The 27,805-nt window shown below is 45.8% G+C and overlaps 1 protein-coding gene across 5 annotated transcripts in view; it reads left to right on the forward strand.

Moving 5' to 3' along the window:
* Window positions 1–27,805, forward strand: part of KCNJ5 (potassium inwardly rectifying channel subfamily J member 5) — a gene marked incomplete at its 5' end in the record, with an annotated part of 310,228 nt that overhangs the window by 13,848 nt on the left and 268,575 nt on the right. The window contains 2 exons of one of the 5 annotated variants that reach the window (XM_079104137.1): window positions 5,634–6,553; window positions 10,112–11,240. In XM_079104137.1, the coding sequence (XP_078960263.1) occupies window positions 5,641–6,553; window positions 10,112–10,434 (1,236 nt within the window). In that variant the 3' untranslated portion in view covers window positions 10,435–11,240. Of the gene's footprint in view, window positions 1–5,586; window positions 6,554–10,111; window positions 11,241–27,805 lie in introns of those variants that run through there. The other 4 variants (XM_079104136.1, XR_013757763.1, XM_079104135.1 and 1 more) reach the window with 4 other exon arrangements.

The raw sequence follows: 27,805 nt of genomic DNA on the forward strand, positions 1-27,805 counted from the left end.
CCCAGGGTTCCAGAGCCCCTAGGGGACCCAAATTTACTCTGTCCCTTGTACAAAATGACAATACTTGCACGCACCCTACTGCATTCTCCTGTATATTTCAAATCTGTCCAATCTAGGCATCTCTAGATTGCTTATGATTCCTAATACAATGTAAATGCTGTGTAAATAGTTATTGTATGATATTGGTCAAAAACTGACAAGAAAAAAGAGTCCATATATATTCAATAAAAGCACATTTTTTCCCCAAATATTTTCCATCTGCGGCCAGTTGAATCTATGGATGTGGAGTTCACAAACACAGAGTCCACTGTCGCTACCCAGAGAGAGCTCCTATCAGCCACACACTGTTCATACGCTTCTCCTTTAATCTTCCCAGCAACGCTCTTTGATTAGTCCTATTCTCAGTCCCATTCTGCAGATGAAGTAACTGAGCCTTAGAGTAGTAACTTTCTCCAAAGCATCTCAGCTCAAGGTAGAACAGGAACGTGGGCAATCTGGTGCCAGAGTCAGGTTTCCTAACCATTCATGATACTTAGAAAAGCCATTAGTGTTCCTTTCTATACTCTGTTTCTATTTTGGCCGTAACAGATGACCATAGATTTAGTGGTAGAACAACGTGTGTTTAACGTTCACAGTTCTGTAGGTGAGAAGCCCATTCAGTGACTGTTCTCTGCTCAGTTCTCACAAGGCCAGAGTCAAGGCACTGGTGGTATCAGTGTCTTCATCCGGAACCCAGGGTCCTCTTCCAAGTTCCTGTTGTTGTCAGAATTCAGTTCTTCACAGTCGTAGGACTGAAGTCCCTGAGGCCCTGCTGGCTGTTGCCTGGGGGCTGTCTTAGCACCTAGAAGTCATCACATTCCCTGCCATGTGGACCCTCCATCTTTAAAACCAGCAAATGAGCAATCGCCCTCTCATCTAATTTCTCTAGTGATGAATTTCCTGCTTCAGGAAAAGTCCAGTCCTTGTATCATTAGCTTCGCCCACATGACCTTCCTTTACTCAAGCCGATGAAGCTGTGTAACTGCACCTAATTGTCAAATGAGGGCCCCATCCCCAAGTCCCCGGATTATTCAGGGAGTGTATACCATGGGGCAGGAATCATGAGGTTATCTTAGAATTCTGCCTCGTGCTTAATCCTCCCTGCTAACCTTGAGAGTTCTTGAGGCAACTGGGTCAGCCTGTTCACCAACCAGTTTGGAACATGTTCATATTTTAACAACCAGTACAGCCATATAGAGTCGTACAGGGTAGAATTCAACCATAACAACATGAGAAGACTAGTACGTCCTCCTCCGTGACTCTTCCTCCAACCTCACTGCGGGTGGCAAATCTCTGGGGAGAAAGATGTCAACCCAGAGAGAGAGGAGGAAATCCATGAGATGTTTGTGGCCCCCATTTTCACAGAGAGTTTCACAGAAACTGAGTCTGAGACAAGACTCCAGTCGAGTGCTTTCTCCAGGAAGTCCTGCAAAACCCTGAGTGTGCTCCTAACCTACCTCTGCGGCTGGGCTCCTAGCACTGTGGTGGATGTTTGTAGAATTCCTTCTTCAGGGGTCCATTTAAATGGATGTCGGAGTCATTTGTGCATCATCTAAAGTACAACTCCCTTTGATTTGACCTCTTTTGAGTCTCTCTACTCATGCTTTATATCAAAGGGATTAAACCTCTTTGCTGGACTTGAAGCTCTGTCTTTCCCAAGGATTTTCATCCTGTCTCAGCAAAGCTTTCCATCCATGGGCACAGGGGAGGCCGGAAGATGAACAGCAGTAACAGGCTTGATGAGGTGTAATAGGATTGGCTGAAGTCAGTGCTTTGTCCTGTATCCTACAGAGAGCAGCTGGCTATTCAGTTGCCCTCAGCTAGGCCCATGACTTTTCTTCCTGCTTCTCTCTCGCTACACACAGTTTTGCACAAACCCTAGGTTCAAGGAGGCAGTATAGAATATAAACTCCAGGAGGGGCTGTGTCTGCATTTACCTTCTTCATTTTTTTACAGCCAGGTCCAAGCATAGGAGTTGGAGTATAGTAGTTCCTCAGTTAATGCTTGCTGAATGGGTACCTAATTAACAGAATGAATCCTGAAAACCTTATTAAGGAAGTCCATCTCCATTACTTCTCAGAATCTGTTTGCCTTGATGGGCAGACAGCACTGCAGGACAGGAGTTCTAGGATAGGCATGTAACTTACCCTTTAAAGAAACCTGGATAGCAGAGGCTCCATGCCAATCAGCTCAATGACTGCCCTGCAAATCACCACTAGGACATTAGATGCTTAATTTAATAAATATTTCTGACCTAACCTTTAAAATGGAATTAATAGAACTTTGTATTACATTTAAACTCAATGCAACTCAATGATGGAGATGCATTCTGGAAAATGCATCATTAGGTGATTTCATTGTTGTGGAAACATCATAGAGCATATTTACACAAATTAAGATGCCTACAATGTCAATAGACTGTATTATATATGATCTGTATTATATATGTCATTATGCAGTGCATGACTGAATGTACATGTATACTTTATACTTCTTTGTATCACATATTCTTTCCATGGATCCCTGTACTGGCTCCCAGGGCTGGAGGGGCAAAGAATGTTATCCAAGATTTGAACAAGGAAAATGAGGCAAAAAAAAAAAAAAAAAAATGATAGAATTATTTTTCTATGGACCACAGAACAAGTTTGCTGGATATTGAGCTAGACTGCAGATCTCACCCTCAATTGAGTCAAAAATAACTTATGATTCCAGTGAGCATGGAGAAGGTATACTGATCTTAAATCAGAAGTAAGCCTCCTTTTCTCGTCTGCCAGACATGAAAAGTTTTCAGACGTGGGCTGAGGTGTCCTAGAAAACATCTTTCTGTTTCTAGTACAGTATGCAAGAACGTACGAGAATATGTTTAAAAATAAAGAAGGAAACAGTGCAGAAAATCAGCAGAAAGCTGTTTTTCCTCAAGAGCTGAGGGCAAGAGAATGTACTTTCCCAAGTGCCCTCTCCCATGACTCACTCTTGTGGCATTGTGCCTGCCACACCCAACATCAGTTGGCTGGGGCAGTCCCCAGAATACTCCTATCAGAACCCTATCTGGATTTCAACAGTTAGAGTCCTCAGGAGCACATGGAGTTAATAGCATATCTCACTCTCTGGTCATCTCTTCTCTGGTTTTCAGTGCAAGACCCCTACCTAGAGCTACAGCAAAATTCTGATTGGGATTCTGCAAAGACGCCCTAAGCATAGCCCTCTGGGTTTCATTTATCTTTCTAACTGCCATGTGAGGGAGCAGGTGGCTCTGTGCAGAATAGCCAATGGATGTCTGAGATAAATAGCCCTTTGAGTGACTCTCCAAGATGATATTTTAGAGGTTACCTTGAAATTGCTGCAATCGCCCAGGCAACAAAGGAAGAGGTCTGTTAGGGTCATCTGACCTCCCAGGTTGGGTGAAATTGCCTTGGTTAGTCAATAAGTCAGTGGCTTGTAGAACATTTATAAGGTTCTTCTATCAGGGCACAGTTTCCTAGTATCTGTCCAGCCAAACCACTTAGCCTAAAAATGGTGGCGTTCCCACAAAGGACTCCCCCAAACCATCCCAAGATGGCGCTGGTTGGGATTCCAAAGAAGCACTAAACCTCAGGGTGATCAGTCCAAAGCATCTATTAGGGGAATTTACAGAGGAATGTCTATTGAGAAAAGGAATATTCTCCCCAGGGATATCCTCAGCACAGATCAGGGTATGCAGTCTAATGGGTTTTTAAGGAATTTGACTCGAGGCCAAGGGTAGCTTCAGCATGTTTAGCAACATGTTTGCTCTTTCAGTGTTTTAAGCAACAACCTAAACAGTTCAAAAGTGCCTGGGAATGTTCAAGGCTTGGGTTCGAGCCTGTAAGAGAAAAAAAAAAAATGTGACTGGTCAGGTCACAGAGGGGTCTAGGCCCTCAATCAGGACAAAGAAAGAAAGTGGGGGGAACTGGCAAATCCTACACCTACAAAGAAGTGTACCTATGAAACCCAGGAAAGCTTGGTCACGAAGATGAAGAAGCATTGAATTATAGTGTGGCCTAAGGTGACTTTCCAAGGATCAGTGCTTGTAGAGCTTTCTGGAAGGAGAGTTCATCAGTTGAAGTCTAAGCCATAGAACACTGATGTCTGCAGGCTATTGTATAGCAAGGGCTGTGGCTAAGTTCTTGGGCTAGTACCAGATAAACCTAGATCCAAAACCTGACTTGGCCACATGCTACTCAAGCTCTATTTTCCTCTTCTAAAACAGAACAGATAATACCTATTTATCTAATAACTTTACAGTAGGATTACATGAGCTAATGGATATGATTTCTTAGTGCAATGCCTGGCTCATGATGCTCAGAAATTTAAGCTCTTCTTATTAATTGCAGAGATTCTCACAGTCTTGCCTAATTTCATCAGAGTCTTAAAGCATTTTAAATGGGTTTGAGCAGAATACCAGAAAAACAGTCAATTGGATATTGCAGGTATCTCATGTCTCTTTGAAGTTTGGTACGTCCTCCAAAAAACAGGCCTTTTGAAAGCCTTGGCATGTGAATGATCTGTGTCAACTTTGTAGGGAATAAATGGATCACATTTTTAAAGAGTGTATCTCCACAGCATTTTTTAAATTTGTTCTTTTTAGTTATCTCCACCATAATTTGTTATTTTAGTAAGTGCGCAGACAGTCACAGACTCCACAGAGGTAAGAGTGACCACTTGGCAAACTGACACACAGTGCCCTTTCCTCTCTGTGCAGCTAAGAGCTCCCAGATTAAAGGAAAGGAGATAAGAAAGTCTAAAGGAAAGAGCACAGGCTTTCGGCTAGGTGAGCAGCAACCCAAATATTGACTTTACCACTTTCTTGTTTGGTGGTCTGGGCGTCACACTCCTTTGGGACTCTGCATTCTCAATTTTCTTATTTATCCATCCATTTTATTCAAAACCTTCCTTTGAGTAGATAGTACATGCCAGGCTATCCTCCAGGTGCTTGCAAAGTGTACTGGAACAAAATGAACTCAAAATTATGCCCCCTTGGAGCTTCCATGCTAATGGAGGGAGAGGGACTCTTAGAAATCAACATGATGACAGGGGCTGGAGATGGAGCTCAACAGTAGAGCACTTACCTAGCATGTGTGAGACCCTGGATTCAATCCCCAGTGAAAAAAGAAAAAAGAAATCAATACGATACATGAGCACACAGTATGTAATGTGCCCTACAATCTCTAACTCCAGCAAGTTCTCGTGGTGACAATTCATATATCTTGCATGGAATATAGTAAGCATTTAATATATTGTTGCAATTGAGGTTTTTAAAATTGCTCCCAGATTTCTGTACTCCTTTAAATACTTTGCTTATAGTTGAGACCTGTAAGTTTGTTGTTTATTCACCAAACTCGAGCATCTAGTGTGTGCTAGAATCTGTAGTAGGCCCCAGAGAGGCAAAGGAATCCTACATGTGGTCCCTGCCCACGTGAATTTTACAGTCTGAGCTACTGTACACTAGGGTAGAGGTCATGAGAGCCCCCAGGTGGGAGTCTCTCAGTCTTGTATCTCTGGGAATCAGAACAGTCCACTTCACTTATGATGTCTTTTCTAACTCGACATAACCCAGTTATGGCTGGTGACTCTAGGAATGTGATGAACCAGGACATGGAGATTGGAGTCACACCCCGGGACCCCAAGAAGATTCCCAAACAGGCTCGTGATTATGTTCCCATCGCCACAGACCGCACCCGCCTGCTGGCAGAAGGCAAGAAGCCCCGGCAACGCTACATGGAGAAGAGCGGCAAGTGCAACGTGCACCATGGCAACGTCCAGGAGACCTACCGCTACCTAAGCGACCTCTTCACCACCCTGGTGGACCTCAAATGGCGCTTCAACCTGCTCGTCTTCACCATGGTCTACACCATCACATGGTTATTCTTCGGTTTCATCTGGTGGCTCATTGCTTACATCCGGGGTGATCTGGACCATGTAGGCGACCAAGAGTGGATCCCTTGTGTTGAAAACCTCAGCGGGTTTGTGTCTGCTTTCCTGTTCTCTATTGAGACCGAAACGACCATAGGGTACGGCTTCCGAGTCATCACAGAGAAGTGTCCAGAGGGGATCATACTCCTCCTGGTGCAGGCCATCCTGGGCTCCATCGTCAACGCCTTCATGGTGGGCTGCATGTTTGTCAAGATCAGCCAGCCGAAGAAGAGAGCCGAGACCCTTATGTTTTCCAACAATGCGGTCATCTCCATGCGGGACGAGAAGCTGTGCCTCATGTTCCGAGTCGGGGACCTCCGCAACTCGCACATCGTCGAGGCCTCCATCCGCGCCAAGCTCATCAAGTCGCGCCAGACCAAAGAAGGGGAGTTCATCCCCCTGAACCAGACGGACATCAACGTGGGCTTCGACACCGGCGATGACCGTCTCTTCCTCGTGTCTCCGCTCATCATCTCACATGAGATCAATGAGAAAAGTCCTTTCTGGGAGATGTCCCGGGCTCAGCTGGATCAGGAGGAGTTTGAAGTCGTGGTTATTCTAGAGGGGATGGTGGAAGCCACAGGTAAGACATTTCGCCCTCCTGGGCCACATGAGCCTCTCACCTCTCCTGGGAGGTTAGACAACTGTGACTCCAGGACATAGAAGTTTATATGTGAGAATCCTGAGATGGCACCGTCAGTATGTCCAGCTCCTAATCATGATCTGAGGGGCATTGTGGAATACTTACAATAGAACACATTGGTCATCCCTCCCAATTTCCAGGCACAGTTCTAGACTTTAAACACATATTACTTCATTTGGTGCCCTCCCATGCTCCTGTAACACAGTATTCATTAAGTTATAAAAACAGAGGCACAGACACGGCAAGCACTACTAAGTCATAGAGCCAGGACACACATCAAGCCAGGGGACCCCAGAACCGACAGTTGTTTCCAACAGGTCAAAGTGACCCCTGTCCTAGAAGAGGTAATATTGACTGGGAGTGATACAAAGGCAAGCTGGGTTTCTAGAGTTGAGCTACCTTCTGTACATACTGTGAATCACATCACCAGGAGAGGATAGCGTGCAGCATTTCCTAAGCTCGAGTGAATTCACCTTTCTTTAGAGACACTTGTGCCCCAGACCTGGGGAGCCCCTGTCTGGATCAGTGCCTCTCAGTTTCATCCAGGAGGTTGGCTCTGTGGACCCAAAGCATGTGGGGCTTCTTCCTTGCAGAACACAGTGTATCCATGCTGAGGCATCAACATTCATGTTGGCACACGAAGATGCCCTCCTGTGATCAGCTTGGCATCCCCTGCTTGGCTACTGACTCTCACAGCTGAAGCCCAGAGCCTCAACCTTCCTTAGCCATGCAGCCATGCTAGATCTCACAGAGGTGGCTCCAAGGAGCCCAATGCCTAAGAAATCCTGAGCTCTGACTGAGAACCATGGATTCCAACCCTCCCCACACTTAGGGCCAGAGTTCCTGGAGAGAGGAGGCCCCAGCAAAATCCTGAGTCTTGCTTTTTATTTCTGTTCTTCCTTTCATCTTTCTTCCTTTTTTTTCCACCAAGTAGACTGAGCAGCAGCCCAAGCCGTAATGATGACATAGAAAACTCATCCATGCTCAAAATGATCACATGGGGTTTTCCCCCTAATTCTTGCAAACAACAGTGTAGGGCTGGCTTCCATCCATTTTACTAATGTGGTTGCTAAAGCTTAAAAGGATCATGCAGACAGTAAGTGTTCATGCTTAGGCCTTTCATTTATAAATCTAAAGCTTTTTCTACCACACCACACTGGCCTCCTATAATGTTTGGGGTTTGTCACAAAGAGAAGCTTGATGCTGGGTGGGAGACTCAAACAGGGTCTCCCTAAGTCTTCCCATTTCAGAATCAGTGGAACCAGGCAAGGGGGTGCTAACAGGCTCCAGGGACTGGTACCCCAGGGGGCTATTTGGCCATCTGCTGGGGGCCAGAACCTGGCCAGGCAGCATATGATGACAGCTGCAGGAGTCCCTGGGGCTGATGACAGTCAGGATGCAGATAGCTGCCTCCTACAGAGCTGGGTGCTTGCAGGTCACTCTGCCCTTGGAACAGGGTCACCCTGCCCTTGGTGATAGGGTCAGGATCAGAACACAGGCTCAGATTCTGAGGAAGAGGTCCACTCCAAAGTCACAAAAGAGGAATCAGGTGAGAGACCAGGGGACAAATAACAAAGCTATGCCTTATCATTACCTGTAGCTGCCTTCACCACTGCAGCAGGGAGGGTACAAAGGCCACTGACAGCAGAGGGGATGGATGCTGGTCCTGCCCATCTACTTGCCCTAACCCCTTGACCCCTTCTCACGATCTGGGCTACCCTCATTCTGCTGGGATTGTAGGGGAGACCCAGAGAGATCAGGGAAGGAGACTCACCCACTTGTTTCTGTTCTGATCTTAAGACAACTAGAATGGTTTGATTGTCACACTCATGGAGCCAAGCATGGGCATGAATTCAGGCCTAGGTTTGAGTAGCACGGCTCTGCCATAGCCGACTTTTATGAGTTTGGGCAAGTTGTTTGACTTGTCAACAAAATGAGGAAAATTAATCTCACTGGATTGTTGGGAGGATTAAATGATTACATGGAGTGCGACAGGTAAAGCACAGTGTCAGACACCAAGAGTTCTTTCAATGCAGAACCACAAGCAGCCAGGGACACAGGAAGCATCTCGAGCTACAGGGCAGCCCACTTCCACATCCCTAGAGGAGGGACAGGAGAAGCGCAGGAAAACCCAAGGGGTTTGTCCCATAGGTTACTATAATGGTCCTGTCCCACTGTCTTCCCAAGATCCTGGGAGCCTGCAACATCTGGCCTGGACTAGGCTGGTTAGTGCCCAACTGGGCATCTACACCTCTGCTGAAACCAAGGGGTAAGCAACAAGAGGTGAGGAATGATTGTAGAGACCTGATGCAGGATGGCGTCCCCCTGAGAGCAGACAGTAGGCTAAAACCTAGCCCCCATACTTGGGGGCTCCCTGGGGGACTCAGGCAGAGTGTATTTGGATGGGATGCATCCTTTGGCTGTGGATCTGGTTTGCATAACACCCTCACAGCGAAGGCCCTAGGTGGGGGAACTGGAGAAGGCTTCTCCTTCAGTGCCCAAAGAGAACAAGCTGGTACTTGCCTGGACCAGAAGATGGAATCGAAGGCTGCTTTCCCATGACACTAGCACAGAGACTTGTCATCTATCAACAAAGCTGCCCTCCCTCTCTGCAGAAAAAGCAACACCTAAAAATAACAGAGGGATGGCAAGGGCTGTGTGGAGAGGGAGCGGGGGCATCGAAGCATCCTCTGATCAAGAATCCAAACCCTGTATGTGCATGTGTGTAGAGTCTGCTCCCCTTCCTGTGTGTGCATGTGTGCTCGTGTGTGTGCACATGTAGTTGTGCCTGTGTGCATGAGTGTGTAGGCTTCTACTCATATGTGTCTACATGAAATAATCCCCATATGTTCAAAATGTCTGTCATTTTCTCTGTGTTCCCTCACTCTGAATTTATCTTTGGTCAATCCCTTTTTCAGCCTTTTTTCTGGTCTCAGTCTTCTAGACCTGAATGCTGTTTTCAGAAACCATGTTGTTGCCTCCAGCTAGTCAAAAAATCATTCACTCTTGGGTCCAGGAGTCTCGCATGTTCATTTTTTTTTTAAAGCATTCTTTTTTTTTTTTTTTAACCTTTATTTGTTTTTATGTGGTGCTGAGAATCGAACCCAGTGCCTCACACATGCTAGGCAAGCGCTCTACCACTGAGCCACAGCCCAGCCCCAAATATTCAGTGTTCTTTTTTTTTTTTTTTAATTTTGGTGGTGCTGGGAGTTGAACCCAGGGCCTGTGCTTGAAAGGCAAGCACTCTACCAACTGAGCTATTTCCCCAGCCCCACATGTTCATTTCTAATATTTTGTACCTACCATATCTTGAGTTCCTCTGGGACAAGGACTATGACTTATGGAGCTTTACACCTCTATGTGTTGATCACATGGCAGATGTATAAGAAATGCTTCATGAATGATTGGAGGGACAGAGATGAATGGATTGGATGGATTGGTGGATCAGTGGATCAATGACTTCTCACATCTTAATGTGTACGGCTTCTGTTTCCCCAGGCATGACTTGCCAAGCACGAAGCTCTTACATGGACACAGAGGTACTCTGGGGCCACCGATTCACACCGGTCCTCACTTTGGAAAAGGGCTTCTATGAGGTGGACTACAACACCTTCCATGACACCTATGAGACCAACACACCCAGCTGCTGTGCCAAAGAGCTGGCAGAAATGAAACGGGAAGGCCGGCTCCTCCAGTACCTCCCCAGTCCTCCCCTGGTGGGGTGCTGTGCTGAGACAGAGCAGGATGCGGAGGCTGAGCAGGAACAAGAGAGCAAGCCTGATGGGCTGAGTGGGTCCCAGGAGACCAGGGACTCCATGTAAGGGCTGTACTGTCCCCATAAACTCCCCCTTCACCAGCTTTCATAGTGCACAGATGCTACGGAGCCCTGGAGGGCAGATAGAACTAGCTGAATATGCTGTTGGGGAGCTTAGCTGCCAAGGCTCTGTGGGAGGAACAGTGTTTCCAGGTCTCACATCTCCCCACACAAGGCCTCCTGCCTAGGCCCCACGGACAGTGCTGCTTCTTTCTCTCATGGCTTCAGTCAGTGCTAAGGGCCAAGCCAAAATGGGTTTCCCCACCGTGAAAGTTACAGAATGGCATCTGTTCTCTCTCTGCCAACTGGTCCCCAGGCACATCCCTCTTGGCTTTCAGAGCCCCCTCCAGGGGCTGACACCTAGAGAGGGCTATCAGCCCTGCCCCTCATTTCTACCACCCTGAGGCTTGCCGTGGATTCAGGAAGGAGAGATTCTGCCTGATGGAAGCTCAAACCTCCAGTCTGGGGATAAGTTCACAGGTCTCTGGTGGGTTAAGGCCTATGAGGCCAATAGCCATTTATTAAGAGCTACAGAGTTCAAGTCCCTTGCTCATCTCTGTTATTGTCTGCCAAGTGCATGAGTTTTCCTCCACTGTGCTCTGCGTGTCCGCTGCAGCCTACTGGATAACCAAGCTGATTAGAACGGCTCTGGGCTGCAGCATCTCTGAGCACAAGCACAGTTGGCATCACAACTGCCTGACCCATTCACAGTCATGCTATGCCCTGCACCTTCCACCCAAGGAAGAACTCCAGCTTCTGGGGTTTCTATAGGACTATAGGGCCCAAGAGTTGCAAAGTGCTTCTAACCCTCACTGTAGTGAGCCTGTGATGTGATTCTGAGAGAAAGCTTTAACCCCTCAAAAAAGGGAGTCAGAAAGGAAAAGAAAAGAGAGATAGAAAAACAATGAAAATTTTAAATAAGCATCTGCCCCATTGTTGCCCAGACACTGACCTTAGGGTTCATCACACCTTGGGCGATCAAGGTGAATAACAGGATGTGAAGCAAAAGTGACAGGTGACTGTAGAGAGGCAGCTTTGCTGTCAAGTCCAGCAAAAAAGTCTCAAGCTAGTGCTGAGAAGCCCCTCGACTCACTGCTACAGGCTGGGCTCTAATAGGGTGGCTGGGCAGTTACGAAGCCTAGGGGAGGGGAATGAGCAGGCTGCCTCCTCCCACCCTGGGAAGAGGAGGAGAGGAAGGTGTTAGGAGAACTGGAGAAGTAGATGAATGTTAAGAAAAAAGAAGCAGAGAAGAACCTTAAAATCGACAACTTCAGAGATTTTCTCTTCCAGTCTGGAGGACAGACTACAAATTATTAGGCCAACCAAGCACATGCTGAGAAAGATAGGACAGAGATTAATTGGAAAGGGAGTTCACACGGTCCCAGGCTCAGAATTCTGCAGCATTCTCCCATGACCTTCACAGCTCTCAACTGGTCCATGAGAATGGAAGCATTTTCCTGTTTCAGAACTAAGGCACCTTCACAGTGAGGCAGAAGTTAAGGTAAAACAAGGGGACAGCTTGTAGATCTCATGCCCATGTCCCTTATGCTGATTTCCTAGGTCCTGAGGCTGGTGAAAAGAGGAGAGAGGTGGACTGGACAGGAACCACATCGCATGGGCTACCCACACTCAGCTTGGCATTGGGACTGGATCTTGAGCAGTGGACCAGCATAGCAGCAGGAAAGCAGGAACCTTATAACCAGAGATAGGAGGTTGGGTTGTGGTTCCTGGAATCCTTTTGTGGTAAAATAAATCTTTCAGGGACGGGGAAAAGAGTTGGGATCCCCTTCTCAGGGAAAAGGAAAGGGAAGCTGCCAACAGAACCCCAGTCGGGGAGCTGAATACAATCAGGAGTCCAAGTCAGGGAGCCAGTTGCCAAGATTGGATATCTGGGGTGGAGGGAGCTGCAGCTGGACTCTCTGGTGGAGGCTGGCACTCACCCTGGCTAGCCAGATTCCAGCTTGGCTAGTCCAGCAGGACTACTTCCACACCCCTTTGCCAGATATTTAAGTCTGTCTTAGTCAGAACCTGTCAGTACCCCCAGATTACAACCCACAATGAGGTTGACAGGCAAGGAAGCCACAGGGAAGTGGGTCACATGGCTAGACAGTGGCCTGGCTCCTGCCTCCATTTACAATTCTGAAACATCCCCCAACTGGCTATTAATGCCTCTCTCTGGGGTTCTCTAATTGTGCCAGTAATCTCCATGAACCAGAGCCAAGTCAAACCTCTCAAAGCTAGAAAATCTCGAAGCTAGAGTCTGTTGAAGAGCAATCCTATTCTAAAGCTCCCTGATAGATGAGAGCCAATGTGCATTGGGATTCGTAAAATACTAATTCTAACGTGCAAATTCTCATTTCCCTCATGGCAACCTAAATGTAAGAAGAACGAACTTCATATCCCAAGGAAGTCCCCTTCTTGGTGACCAGATATCCTAACTGAAGTTTGGAAAGTTCTTCAAAACATTTTCTGGAAGTTCTTAAATAAATATGAACTTATTCTACGCAAAGGTCCAATGATGGTCAGTGTTTCATTGGGTCACTTCCAAATCACTGCTCCTGCTTTACAACCCACTTGTAAGTCCTGGTACTTTTGCTTGGCTCTGAGCCCATGTCATTACTGACGGACCACAGAGACCTGAACCAGGCTTTGAGATGTGGCATCTGGCAATTCCCACAGAATCTCCAAAATCTCAAAATGATAACTTAACCCTGAACATTTAGGGAACTGACTTCCTGCCTTAATTTCCATGTCCTTCCTTTCTAAAAATATCCTCTGGAAGAGAGAATCTCTGAAGAGCGTAAGTTCTCACTGGTTCTTCTCTCTCTACCAGTCTTACACCTTCTAGGTATTGATACCTTTGTCCACACGATTCTGTTTCTGGTCTAGGGGAGAAAGGACATTGCCTATCCTCTCTGACCATCTGAACAACCCGAGAGCCTGCTTTCACCATTTCCTTCTGTTGCTTTGAGATCCTGGTTAACTATGATTGAGAAGGAGAACAACCCCTGTCTGGCTGGGGAGCACCTTCTCTGCTTGTTTTCCATAACAACTGGGCACCTTTGTCCTCTGTTCTTATTCTATGGCCTGCCTTCCAGCAGGCCTCAACCATGTGTCTCTTGTGTAAGGGGAGAACCACAGGAACTTAAAGTGCTCCTATTGATTAAAAAAAAAAAAAAAAAAAGCAAAAATTGCCATTGTCTCATAAAACTGTGCTCTGGAAACTTCTTTGTGTGTGTACTGACATGAGCACCCATTATGTTCACAGTAGTGGCACTAGATACTTGATTCTCAAAACACTTACAACTTACAGAGGTCTCAGTGGCTCCTTGTTACCAAGGGGTTTGCTTAAGGCCACAGAGGAGAATCAGGGCCGTGGTTCCAGCATCGCCCAAATGAATGTGAAAGGACCATCAACCTGTATAAATACTCCATGTCTATGGCCACTCACTGGGCTCCAGCCACAGCAGGAAGGAGAGCCCCACCCCCCAGTGGCATCAAGACATTTGTGCCATGCTATAGCACTCTGACTTCCATCTGCCACCTCAGTTCTCCTGTGGCAAGATAATTAGGAAGCACCTTTTTCTGATTCCCAGAGAACTAATGAGCTGTGAAAAGAGATTAGACGAGGAAGAATTGCTTTCAGGGAAAAGTCACTTACTCTGCTTGGCTTAGTTTTTACTAATGACATCTCCTTAAACTGCTGCCAAGTATGTTTTGTTTGTTTGTTTGTTTGTTTGTCTGTTTTTCCCCATTGTGTAGGATTTGCCAATCTTCTTGTGGGGGCGTGGGGAACCATGACACTGCTCCCAATTTGCCCAATAAAGAGGGTTTGACCTCTTTGAACTCTCTCTCCTTTAAAATAGATGGCCACAGATTTCCCATCCAAATGGATTGCCAGTTTGAGTAAACTTGCTCTTCTTGTTTTTGTTCATCTAAAACTGGAGTGTCAACATCTGGACTGGCATTAAAATGCATATATGGGCAAAGGTAGGAAGGACAGACCTGGATTGAGACTCCTGCCTCAGGTGTTAGCCTTATCCTGTGTAGGAAAACACCGTTCAAGATGGCAGCGAATGCAGACAATGCAAGCAGTATAGGTGCATGCACTAGGTCATCCCTTCTGCTCCCAAATAACTTTAACCTGTTATTTAATGTTAAATGTCCATAATCCTCATTTCCTATGTAATGAGTAACTTCAAAATATCCACTTTAGGGAGCCCCTAGACTAATGGTCTAAATTCATGGCAAAAGTTGGCAAAATGATTGATATTGCCAAACTCTGGGAAGAGGCCACAGGAAGATATGATAGTTAATGTTGACAAAGGATTTCAGGACACCTCAAGTGAAGACTGAAGTTTTCTGCTGAAAATATCATTGGCAGAGGTTTGACTGTGGGTTTTTCTTTGACTCCAGTCATCCACTGGCCATATTAAAAAGTTCAGATGGACAAATTTGTTATTAGGAGGCACCTTACTGAGTCTACCCTGGAAAAATAAAGCAGTCCTCCAGGCTTTGATTTAGCAGGGGAAGCAATATTGCGGTGGGGTGGGGACCAGTCTGGTTCTGTCTTCCACATCTACCCCACCATAGTAACCAGCCAGAAGCCATCAGCTCGGGTGACCAGGCTAACAGCAGGTGCACAGCCTCTCAGTCAGCAGAAGGGGGAAAATGTACCAGGTGACACTGAGGGTTTAACTGCCTTCTTGGAGGTGACAGAAAGCACAAGACACACGGACAGGCAGGAAGCTCTGGGAGTGGCTGACCTGGCTGTCTTCCTGTGGGGGTGTGCCTTGCCTGGGGATTGCACTGCAAATGCTATTCAGGGTCAGAAACTCAGAATGGAGACATATCATGTCAGGGAGGAGTGGGGAAGGAATCCCCAAATGGACACTTTAACAGTCAAGCATTGCAGTTTAGGGAAGGAAAACTAGACACACATACCTAATAAAAAGCAAAACTCAGAACATTACTCTCAGAAAATGTATCCAAACCCAGAAGATCCACTCTGATTTTGCCAATCAGAAGGCCAGCACTGATGTCCTCACCACAGATGTCTCTGTAGACACTCTTAGAATCCAGCGATAAGGCACATTGACTTGTTTGTAATAAATAAATGCCTAGGAAGCAGTTTTGGAATTAGAGATTTTTCCCCGCAAGGGACTATTTACTTTTACTCAGAAGCTGCTATTCAAATAACCTTGGCTCCCTTGGCAAAGGCAAACAACCTAAATCCCAGGGGAGAAATGACTGAGAATCTGGGCGCCTTAGCATGCGCTTTGAACTTCATTCTTCTATCAAGTGGCAACAGCTAAGTAGAGGAGAGCCAGGGCCGAGTGGGATGAGGTTGCTAATAGTGAGAAAGCAGTTGACATGTATGTGCATTTAGGATCCCTCTGTGTGCACTCGCCTGATGCCACCGTTACAATCCAAATTGCCTCTTAAAATAAACACGCTCGTGGAAGAGACTGCAGCCAGCCCTGTGTGACTTGAGCCTTGGAGGCAGTAATGTTTCCTTTCATCACCTGGAGAAGGGAGCAACCATGTCCATTCAGGAATTCACCCACCATCTGTTACCCTCACAAAGGGGAACCCACTGGCTCTGGTCCACGGGGACAGCTGGGAAAGAAGGGCAAGCAGTTGCTGAACTGACTGCATGGAAGGATGAGAACTGGCTCCTGTAGCTCCCTGGGTCATTCTCAATCAAGAGCTGCACTGGCGGAATACTCCACACCAACTTGCCCCATCCTTGGGGGTCCTCGTATCCTTTTTGTATATAAGGATGGAATTCTGAGAGGAGCTGTTTCTGTCTCCCAGAATCTCAAACCACAGAAGAACCTGGGCTTTAGTCCAGTAGTCGTCCATCCTACCATTTCCTCTGGGCCCAGTGGAGCTCTGCCAGGTATCCATTGTGGTGGAGGTTGAAAACCATACATCAGAAAACAGAGGACCCGCTGGAGTTGTAGCTCAGTGGTAGTGCTTGTGCTTAGCATGTGCAGGGCCCTGGGTCCAATCCCCAGCACCCAATAGAGAATCGGAGGCAAGAAATGGGATGGGAAGGGAAGGGAAGACGGCCAGTTCCACAAAATGTCCAAAGTATCTCTGACTTCTCATTGCTTCAGTTTTCCCACACATATCACCATTTAACAAATATTTAATGAGTACCTATTATGTTCCAGAAACAGGAGTATATACTGTAGATTCAGTAGTGATTAGGACTTAGTCCACTCGAGTTGCTATAGCAAAATACCTCAGACTGGGTAATCTATAAACAGCAGAAATTTATTGCTCTCCACTCTTATAGCTAAGAAGTCCAAGACCAAGGCACCAACAGATGCAGTGTCTAGCAAGGGCCAGTTCCTCACAGATGCTAACTTCATGTCTTGGTGTGGCAGAAGGAACAAACAATGTCCCTCAGGTCTCTGTTATGAGAACACTAATCTCACCTAATCACTTCTCAAAGTCCCCCACCTCATCACATTAGGGGTTTGGTTTCAACATATGAATTTGGGGGGATATTCATATTCCTAGCATAGTTGCTATAATCTCTTGCCTCAATGGAAATTACTGTCTGATGGGGAGCAGGGAGAGACAGAGACAGAAAAGCAAGTAAGAGAATTGTCGTTTGCAATAAAGGCTATGAAAGACACAGGGAAGTAAACTCAAGAAGAACAGGACACACAGCAAGGGCCAGCCCTCTCAGGGGCATGACAGGACTTGAAATATGAGGAGGAGTGTCCTCACTGGGCAAAGTGGCCAGGGCTAGTGATTCTGGGCAGAGAGGGAGCAGTGTGTATATAGAAGTCCCGAGGTGGAAGAATCAGGGTGTATCTGCAAACTGAAAAAATCCCAGGGATGCTGCAGACTTGGGGGGAAGGAAAGAAGGAGGAAAAAGACTTAACCATGGCTGGAGTCTCAGAGCAGGGTTTGGATTTCATCCCGAAGTACAGTGGACAGTGATGGAAGGGGTTTTTCCAGAGAGTGACCCACTCTGAGATGTTATGGGCTCAGGTGCAAGGCCCATTCCTTCTCCTGGGGTCCCAGGTCATCGGTCATATGGGGTACTTTCTATGTTGCTCAGTTTAGTTGTACTCAACCCTGTCCTTTAAGATCTCAATATCACTGACAATTCTAAATACTTTTTAAATATTTCCAAGTGGTCAACTCAGGGGTATTTCCAAGCTATGCTGCATAAATTCATCCTAAGTATTTTTTGAACACCCCAGATGCATAGATGCTGATCAGGTGGTTCAAGGACCTCTTCAAGTGCCACCGGCCATGGGCCATGTCTACTTACATCGCTTCCCACTTGAATCTGCAGAACAGGCTCCCTGAAGCTAAAGCCTACTTAAGAACATGGAGAAGTCCTTCAGCTACATGGCCTTGACCTTGACAGCTACTTCCACACCCATTTAGAATAACAGCATCTGAAAGAGAAAAAAACAAATCTCTTTCTAAGGACCTTGAAGTGTTCACTTTCAAAGGGAAATCTCCTTCTGCAAAGGACGGCTACTCTGTGTGACATATGTGCAACATCTGGAAAGCTGGTTGGCTCCGTGTAATGCTCAGTGAAATCCAGCTCTCCGCCTCTCCTGCCCCTCCCCTTCAAGATCACTCTTCCCAATGTCAGTCACAGATCCCTGTTGGCTGCCCTCTGCCTTCCTGCTCCGTCTACCTTCCATGCATAATTTTTCTTTGCCTGTTAGGTTTTCCCCCAAAGGACCCCTCCAGCACACCAGCCCCTGGCCAGGTTTAACTCACTCTCTGTGTATGAAAATAAGATTGTTTCTTTTTAAAAGTCAAAGCCCAGCGAACAAACAAACAAAACCCTTTTCAGTATGGAAGAACCTGGTGGATGGTCCTTTACAAGTGGACTCTCCAAAGCCTTTCTAGGCCATCCATCCAGGCTAGACTAAACTTCAACTCACAGGCTTATTGGGCAGATAACCACTGAGCTGTTTCTGTGTTCAGAGTATCTTACCAGGATCCAGAAAAATAAAATAAAACAAAATAAAAAGATGCTATCCTTGCCCTTGGGAGCCTGTAACCAAGCTCCATGGAAGGTTCCACACAGATTGCTTTGATTCATTTCATTGACTAATTGTTTTGTTTGTTTAGAACATCATTGTTTTATAGATAAGGACAAATGCTTATTTTGTTGGTCATTAGAGGAAGGAGCCAGGTAAAAATTAATGAAAACCTTCCTGAATAATTTTTGAAAAAAAAGAGTCAGCATGCAGGTTTAGTTTCCAAAATTGATGATTCTCCCTGCAATCAGTATTAATGATTGGCACATTTTAAATGTGCTATCAAAAGACAGGGTTGATTCCAGACAAAACTTCCACCTGCCCTACTGCTGCCACTTTCATAGTACAAAATGCCATGGTCTACACTGTAATCTCTCAGGAGCTGCTTTTGACTGGTGATAACCAGTCCTGTGTTCCCTCAGTCATCCTGGTCTACACTGTACACAGAGGTCCCCATGTGTGGAAACCATTCTGAGTCTTCTGAGAGTGCATACTGAGTGCCTCTGCAAAAGCATAGGTGGAGATTGTATCTAGGAGTTCCTCTTTCTTTTGTTACAATTCTGAACACAGTTTCCAGGACTTTTGCATACTCCAAGTGGAAAAAAAACAAACCAAAAAAAAAAAAAAAAAAAAAAGGAATAGTGCTCATTAATCCACAGACCTGGAGAGAGAGAGAGCTGTCATGAGCCTGCTGCCTGCAGGCCTCCCTCTGCCCTCTCTTAGCCACTGTCTACAGGTGGCCACCACAGTGGCGGCATTTCCCAACTGACACACAGAGGGGATTTCTGCAGCAACAGGGGAGTCCAGTCCTCACATTGGCAGACCACCACTGAGCAACCTTGCTGTAGTACCCAGGCCCCGGGGGGCAAGGAATAAAGTCCAGCCACCGTGGCTGGGATGGGAGTCTCAACCATGAGCAGAAGAGACCTGATAATCCATCAAGGAAACCTGAAGAGATTGGCACAAAGTGAATACACAGTGTTGGCTGAACCTTTGACCAGCCCTGTGAATGGAATTATACACACTGCAATGAAAGCATATAAAGTATATAGTAGGGATCTTATCTGGGCTGGAGAAATGGTGTTTGAACTGAGATCTGAAGGAATAGGGCTGATGGGGTGAAGACAGCCCTCCAGGTGCCTGAAAAACTTGGAGAAAGGGTCCCATTTGCTTAGGAGAATGATGCTCTAGAGAGGGTGTGGCTGGAGCACAGGTGGGGGCGTGGCTGGAATGGAAGGATGGACCAAAGGGAAAGGGTTGGGAGACCACTGGAGGACCACAGTCTAGGCCACCAGGAGTTGTCATGGCACCGTGCAGAACTATTTTTGGTGGGGGTGTATAGGGAATTGAACTCCAGGGCACTCAGTCACTGAGCCACATCCCCAGCCGTATTTTGTATTTTATTTAGAGACAGGGTCTCACTGAGTTGCTTAGCACCTTGCTTTTGCTGAGGCTGGCTTTGAACTTGCGATCCTCCTGCCTCTGCCTCAGCCTCAGCTGCTGGGATTACAGGTGTGCACCACCATGCCCAGCATCATGCAGATTTTGATGTTCATCTTAAAAGCAATGGAACACCACTGAAAGATTTTCATTGTTTTACAATAATTACTCTGGTTGATTATGGAAAATGAATTGGAAGGGTCAAGAAATGGTAATTTGGACTAAAAAGTCAGTGGAGGTAAAGAGATGCCAGTGGATTTGAGAAAATGTAAGAGAAGTAATGAGCAGATCCCAGGAGATAGGGTCTTAGGGAGGATGCCCAGGCACTCTCGCCTGCAGAATCCAGTGGGTACTGGTCATTCACCGAACCTAGTTGGGGTGGGGAGAGTAGCATGAGCTTGGTTTCAAATAAAACCCCTGAATTTGCATGTTTGCATTTGAGGACATTCAAAAGTAAGTTTTCAAATGTACACATCTAGACCTCCAAGGATGAGAATGGGGAGAGGCACGTTTGAGAGTCATTGACACATAAGTTGGAATTGAAGTTGAGTTGGAATGAGATTGTCCTACAAGAAAGTAGAGAATAGATAGGAGTTGGGCTAGGATGGACCCTCAAGGAACTCCCTAATTCCGTGGTTCAGCTGGAGAGGAGGATGAGTCTGTAGGGGAATCAGAAGAGGACCTCTACAGAACCATCACCTTCTAGCATTTTTCAGGATGATAAACTAGAAAGAACCCTTCACCCCCCACCCCCCAAGGCACCAACCAAACACAACCACTGCTTCTAGGACCCTTCTGGTTCCTAGGTCAGCCACACAAGAGAACTGTCTTGGCCCCCAACCCCCACCCCACTCGGAATACAGCTGAGGTTTCTCTCTTCCAGCATGTCAGATCATCTAGGCTGTTCTGACTTTTTCTCCTAATTAGTTCTTTTTACATGCTACCTTTGCAATTTCTCTTGATTTCCGCTGCCCATTCAAAAGCCTTATTTTCATTTCTGAAGCATCCCTTTTAAACTCCATGTCACCTCCTAGGTTTCTATTGTAATGTCTGACATGTAGCTAGCTTAAAAGAGTGAATTTCCATATTCTTCTTACAGATTTGCATTTCCATTTCAACTGTATAAAAGACAGTTGAATCCTAGGAAATAGCTGGTGGGCACCAAGGTATATCAAATGAAACCACTGGCTCCATTTGCAATATGAGATCTGGAGAAGGAAAATTTAGGAAGTTAGCCCTGGGAAGAGAACTTGATTATTAATAGTTAATGTAAAATTTGATTCCTATATCACTGTCCCGTTCCCTGTAATTTATATTTACTAGAACTAGAAGGGCTCATTCCAGAAGACAAGCCATAGCTACTTTGGTTGGAGTTTCAATGAAATGTCTCAAATAGTTCCACTTCATTCATTTTATTTGCTAAAAGATGACCTTTCTAGCTCATAAAGCAGTGCTCTTCACGTCTATAGAGCCCGTCACTCATCATCCTGCCCTCCTCATGAAAACTAGGGCAGTTGTGGTTATGGTTTTGGTGGCAAAACCTTCTGTGAGCTTCACAGACGGGTACAACAGATGGTAACATTTTCACTCCCATGTTTACGACATTGACACAAAGACACACACCATCCTCCAAGAGTCACAGAGATCTTTAATTTATAATTCTCTACCTCACTTCTCCTTGCTGACCTTTAAGTTGATCACAAGTACCCTTACCTTACTCATTTTCAATCAGCCAGAAATAGCAAACAATGTACCCAACACAAACTTCCCATGCTGTGTTAACACATCACCTTTAGCTTCAAACACCACCCAGGTGTGGAGCAGGAAGATTTTTCATCTGCACTTGAGTGTCCAGTCCATCTTGGAAGAAGAAAAACCTTTCAGTCCAACAGGCTCAGAATCATCCTGAGTCTCTTTCTATGCTGAAGAACAGTGCAAACTACTTCGTGAAATGCCAAAGAGCTGACTGAGCTCAAGGGAAAGATCTCATGCAGTGCTCTTTCGTGACAAATATGAACTTCTCTCCCCTTTAACTTGGGGACCATGTGTGGAGAGGGGCAGTTTCTCTCTCCACCTCCTGTCCCACAGGTTTGCTCTCCCTATTAACTAGCCACAAATAAAGATGCCCCTGGCCATTTCCCCTCTTTTTTGGTCTTGTTTGTCTCTCCTTAACTTCTCCATGTCAGTGTTTCCCCCGTTGTGACTGATTTTCTAAGAACTTCTTGGCCCAGGCAAGTCAGATATCTCCTGCCCTGATGGCCTTGGGCTTTCAGCTGTTCCTCCAAGCAGAAGGCTCCCCTGATTGGGAGAGCCCCCTACTAGTATGCTTCTTCCTTCTCCTCCTTCCTCCTTCCCAGCATGCCCTGGCCTTTTGGTCATTCATATATTCTGCCATCATTTGCTGAGCATGTACCATGCACTGGTCTACCCAGGTCCTCACTGAAGGTTTTATGGTGGACATTTTGCTACAGAAGCCAGTCACACTTGACACTCAGTGTGCAGGGTGCAGGGACTGAGGGCCCATCTCAACTAACACACTCAGCTTCCCTATTACTCCTGGACACAGGATAGATGAGAGACCAGAAGCATTCTTTCTAGAAAAATAAGTAGGCCCCCTTCCCCTTTAGTTTGTGATGTCAAGAGTTGGGGTTAGTTTCAGATTTCACTGGGAGTGGGATCAACAGGGGCCTTTAGAAAAGAGTTCTCTTTCTACTTAAGTGGGCACTCAGCCCATGAATTGGACAGCTACTTTACAGTGATGAATACACTCCTCAAGTATAAGGGAACACATGGAAATTAGCCACAATAGAAGGCTATAATAAATTATTCTAAAGCAGAACAGCCCCCAGAAAATTGTTTGCCATGGTCATGGAGCAAAACAATGACCTCAGCCCCCAGACTGTTGCAAGCCTGGCAGACATGCACACTGAGCAGACCAGTATTATATCTTAATTGTTGAACAGGCTCTGCAGACAGCCAGCAGCCCTGCACATCTGAACCCCTTCCCCAGGAGAGTGGGAAGCAAGAGAGTGAATTTGACATGATGTTTGGACTTGGTTGTTTAGATAACCACTTCCCACTCCACCAGCTCCTTTTCCTCTCCCCTTGATACAAAGATACAAGAAGATAGCCATGTGCAAACTAGGAAGCTAGCCCTCGCCAGACACAAGGTCTTTTGGCACCCCTTAGTCTTGGACTTACCAGTCTGCAGAACTGAGAGAAATAAATATTTGGTTTTTGAACCACATAGTTTATGGTATTCTGTTATAGCATCCTAAGTTGACTTAGACACCTTCCACAGACAGTCATAAGGACAGTCCTGGGGGGAGATGGTCAAACCCCTCTCATGGCATTAAAAGGAATACTAACTTCCTCCAACTAAGATTGCCAGATTTAATAAATAAAAATAAAGAATTCCTCGTGAACTTAAATTGCATATAAATAATGAATAATTTTATACCATAAGTGTTATGGTTTGGATGTGAGGTCTCCCCAAAAAGCTCACGTGTGAGACAATGCAAGGATTGGAGGAGAAATGATTGGGGTATAGCCTTAACTTTCTCAGAAAATTAATCCCTAATGGGGTTAACTGAGGGGTAGTTAAAGTGGCGGAGAGCGGTTGGAGGAAGTGGTTCTTTCGGCACATGGCTATGTGGTTTATATTTTGTATCTCTGCTTCCTGATCACCATGCAAGCTGCTTCCTCTGCCACATTCTTCCGCCATGATATTCTACCTCACCTCGAGCCCCGAGGAATGGAGCTGAACTTCTATGGATTTAGACTTCTGAAACTATGAGCCCTGAATTAACCTTTTCTCCTCTACAATTGTTCTTCTCGGGTTCTTTAGTCATAGCAGCAAAAAAGCTTACAAAATCAATCAGTATATCCCACACAGTATTTGGAATATACTTATACTAAAATGTTTTCTATTGTTTATCTGAAATTTGAATTGAACTAGGAGTTTTATATTTTAATTTGCTAAATCTAGGACCCATGCCCACTTTATTCGGCCCATGTGATAGCCTGAAGGGAGTAATCATAATAGTTTAGGTTCTTTGGCTGTCCCTGTGTTGGGGGAAATGATATGAAAAGTTAACCAATACATAAGCATGTTAATAACTCAGAAGATTCTGTCATATTCAGGGGACTAGTAATCAAGAAACATGAGTTCAGAGAGGTCATACTACATATCAAGCACTCTGTTCCTTTGTCTATAAAATGGAGGCATTTAACTAGATGATCCTTTAGTATCCTTTTGGTGCTGACATTCAGAGTCTCCTCACCTAGCTATAATCATATTCCAGTAAGTGTGAGAGTTACTTGGAGAACATACTGAATGCAGATGACCAGACCCAGTCTTCAAGAATCCAACCCAGTCAGTCTGATGTGGGCCCAGGCGCATGCTTTTTAAAAGCACATCTTATGTCTTTCTGGTGTTGATAATCTGGAGACTATAGTGTGAGAAATGCTGGTCTACTCTTATCTTCTTGGCAGTATATGTGCATGTTAGGTGGGTGAGGACTGCTTCATTTTTAAAATACCCAGGGTAAAAATGCAACCTAACCCTTATAGTCAGAAGCCAGCATGAGGCCAGTTATGCTCAGAACTTCACCTTGTTTGCTCAACTGCCACCATCTGGGGACCATGGCAGGGGTGCCCTGCCTTATCACACAGAAGGGGCAGCCCAGCCAACAGCCACAATAGGATGTGGCCTCAGAAGTAAAACTCAGCTCTGTCCTAAAAGAGGGTGGGCAGGAACAATACAGTAACAGGCTCTGGGAGCACACTGTCTTCAAATTAGGGGAAATGACGTGGGGCTGCAACAGCACTGGGTTCCCAGGTTCTTGGAATTAATCAGGGCCATTGGTGTGAGCCAGTGGAATTTGGAAAGACCACCTTGAGCTCACAGAGCTCTGTATTTCCCCCTTTGCAGATGGCCTCAGTTTGCTCACTATAGATGTTTGGATTTGGAATGTCCCTCCCAAATCTCATTTGTTGAAAGCCTGATCCCCAGAGGTTGGGTTTTCAATCATTGAATCCTGGGGATCTGACCTCATCAGTGGACTAAGCCATTTAGTAGATTAATCCATTGACAGTTAAGTGGACTACTAGGAGGTGGGACGTAGTTGGAGGAAGTAGGTCACTGAGGCATGCCCTGCAAGGGTTTGTCTTCTCCCCAGTCCATTCTGCTCTCTCTCTCTCTCTCTCTCTCTCTCTCTCTCTCTCTCTCTCTCAGAGCCAGCCCTCCATGGATGTATCCTCTAAAACTGTTAGTCAAAACAAATCCTTCCTCCTCTAAGCTGTTTTTTTTTTAATATCTTTTTTAGTTGTGGATGGACATAATACCTTTATTTTATTTATTTATGTGGTGCTGAGGATTGAACCCAGTGCCTCACACATGCCAGGCAAGTGCTCTACCACTGAGCAACAACCCCAGCCCATGTAAGCTGTTCTTGTCAGATATTGGGTCAGAATAATGAAAACCTGAATAACTCAACTATGAAATTGTCATTTCTTGTGGTTCTCATCCCCTTCAGGAGTCAGTCTTGACTCTTCTGACTTTTGACCCAATCCCAGGCACAGCCAAAACTTCAAGAACATCCTAACTTTACTATTAGCAAAAACCCTGTCCTGCAGTGTTCACTCATCATATCTAACAGCAATATTACTTCACTACTACATAGGTCAGTGATTATGGAAGTGTGTCCTGGAGCAGATAACTTGGAATCAATCCATGGATCAACAGCTTGCTTGGTAACCTAATGCCACATACCTAACCACCTCTGTAATATTCTCCTACCATGACAGAACCAGTCCCAAGAAATGAAGTTAACTGATAGCTTCCAGCTGGAGGTTCCTTGAAAGCAAGTCCATAGGCTTTTTTGCAGGAGTGCCTAGATGAGGCCCAGGTGTGGTGGCCTCCTATAAGATCAGTCTTGCGTTAGAGCCACCACTGGGATCACTGAGAGATTTCTGAGTTGCCTGCAGTCTAAGGATCTTCCTATCTGGCCCAACTTCCTCCTCTCTCCCCTTTCATCAATGTCAGATTGCATAATGACTGAAGCTTCCCTCTACCCATTGCTGCTTAGTTTCCCCTCTTTGTTCACAGACATTATCCGCTATATATCTCTAGGGTGTCTAACTATGTCTTCACATAGTCTTCCTGGAGGACCCACCTTAATAGTCATGCTAAGTCTTAGGGTTCTATCCTTCTCCATCAGGGCTTGAAATTTAGCATGGGGAATTTGCAGAGGCTGTGGTAACTCCACCCTTATAATCAACTCCAGCCTGGAAGTAGGAGAGGAGATTCTCTTTTAATACTGCCATGCAGACCTGCTGCTCCAAGTCATGCCCTGAATTGAGAGTTGGTGGGCTTGGACCCACCATTCTCCATTGTCAATATTCCTAGTGTGGCGAACAAAACCAGCCACCTCCACAGTCATTGTCATCCCCCTCCTCCATACCTTTTACATGCTAGAGTTGTTGCCTGAGTTGCTGCAGTCCTCTACATTTGTATCTCTTCTCAAGCCAGCACATACTCAGTGTCAGTACCTCTTACTACCCTGCTTACCACCTGCAAAGTGGGTTTTCCACCTGCTGCAGTTTTAATCTGTTTTTTGTTTTTTGTTTTGTACCAGGGATTGAATCCAGGGGCACTTAACCATTTAACCACATCCCCAGCCCTTTTAAAATTTTTTTCTTTAAGAGACAGGGTCTCACTAAGTTGCCTAAGGTCTCACTTAATTGCTGAAGTTGGTTGTGAACTTGAAATCCTCCTGCGGCAGCCTCCAGAGCTTCTGGGATTACCGGTGTGTGCCACCACGCCTAGCTATAGTTTGGAGCTTGAATGTTCCCTAAAGGCCCCTATGTTCAAGGCTTGGTCTCCAGCCTGTGGCACTACTGAGAAATGTTGGAACCTGTAGGAGGATGGACCTAATGGGAGGAAATTAGGTCACTTGGATTGTGTCCTTGAAAGGAATATTGGAACTCTGGTCCCTCTCTCTGCCTCTCCCCACCCCTCAATCTCCCTCCTTCTTGGTTACCTTGAGGTGAGTAGCTCACCTACACCAAGTATTCCCTGCTGTGATATTCTGCCTCACTACAGGCCCAAAAACAACAGGGCTAACTGATGACCATGGACTTAAACCTCTGAAACTGTGAACCAAAATAAACCTTTCCTTCCTTTCAAGTTGATTATCTCAGATATTTTGTCACAGTGATGGAAAAGTAGCTCACTGCTCACCCAGCACTTAATTCCATTGAAGAACTTCATGCTCAGCCGCTGTTTTCTATGTCTACTTCAGGTTCTTTTGTGGTTCAATGTCTCCCAAAGTCAGAGACTGAAAATAGGCCTTGGGTACAAATCGATAGTTTCTTCAGGTGGCAATCCCAGAACACACAGGTAGGAAATGTAGAGAGGAATAGATAAGGAAAGGCGAAAGAGTCAATACAGGTTGCGCTGTCGAATGTGAACAAATGAAGTCTGTCCCGCTGGGCATCCTTTCAAGTGTGATGCAGAATTGCTCAACCAAAGGCAGGTGGGATATTTATCACCAATTCTTTTCCCATATTGGTTTTCCCAACTTTTTTGCCCTAGGGACTGTAAGTTCCCAGCATTTCAAGGAGGTAGCCCTATCTGAGCAATCTCTTACTGCACTGAAGAAAAGCCCTTAGGCAGACGATCAGAGAAAGGCAAGGGCTGGAGGTAGGAACTTGTTTTCAGGAGCGGAACCTACCCACTGCAATGGGGCCCGGACCATTGACAGCATCTGCCATTTGTGACATCAAACCTACACTTCTCGACTTGGTTACTTACACTTCCAGGTGTGCACTGAAGCCATAATGGTATGCCAGTGACTGACACTGACTAAGAGACAATGCTGGGAAGCACCTGTTATCCTTGTAGAGTTT

This window comes from Sciurus vulgaris (assembly GCF_902686455.1).
Source record: "Sciurus vulgaris genome assembly, chromosome: 11".
In the NCBI taxonomy this organism is placed as follows: Eukaryota; Metazoa; Chordata; class Mammalia; order Rodentia; family Sciuridae; genus Sciurus; species Sciurus vulgaris.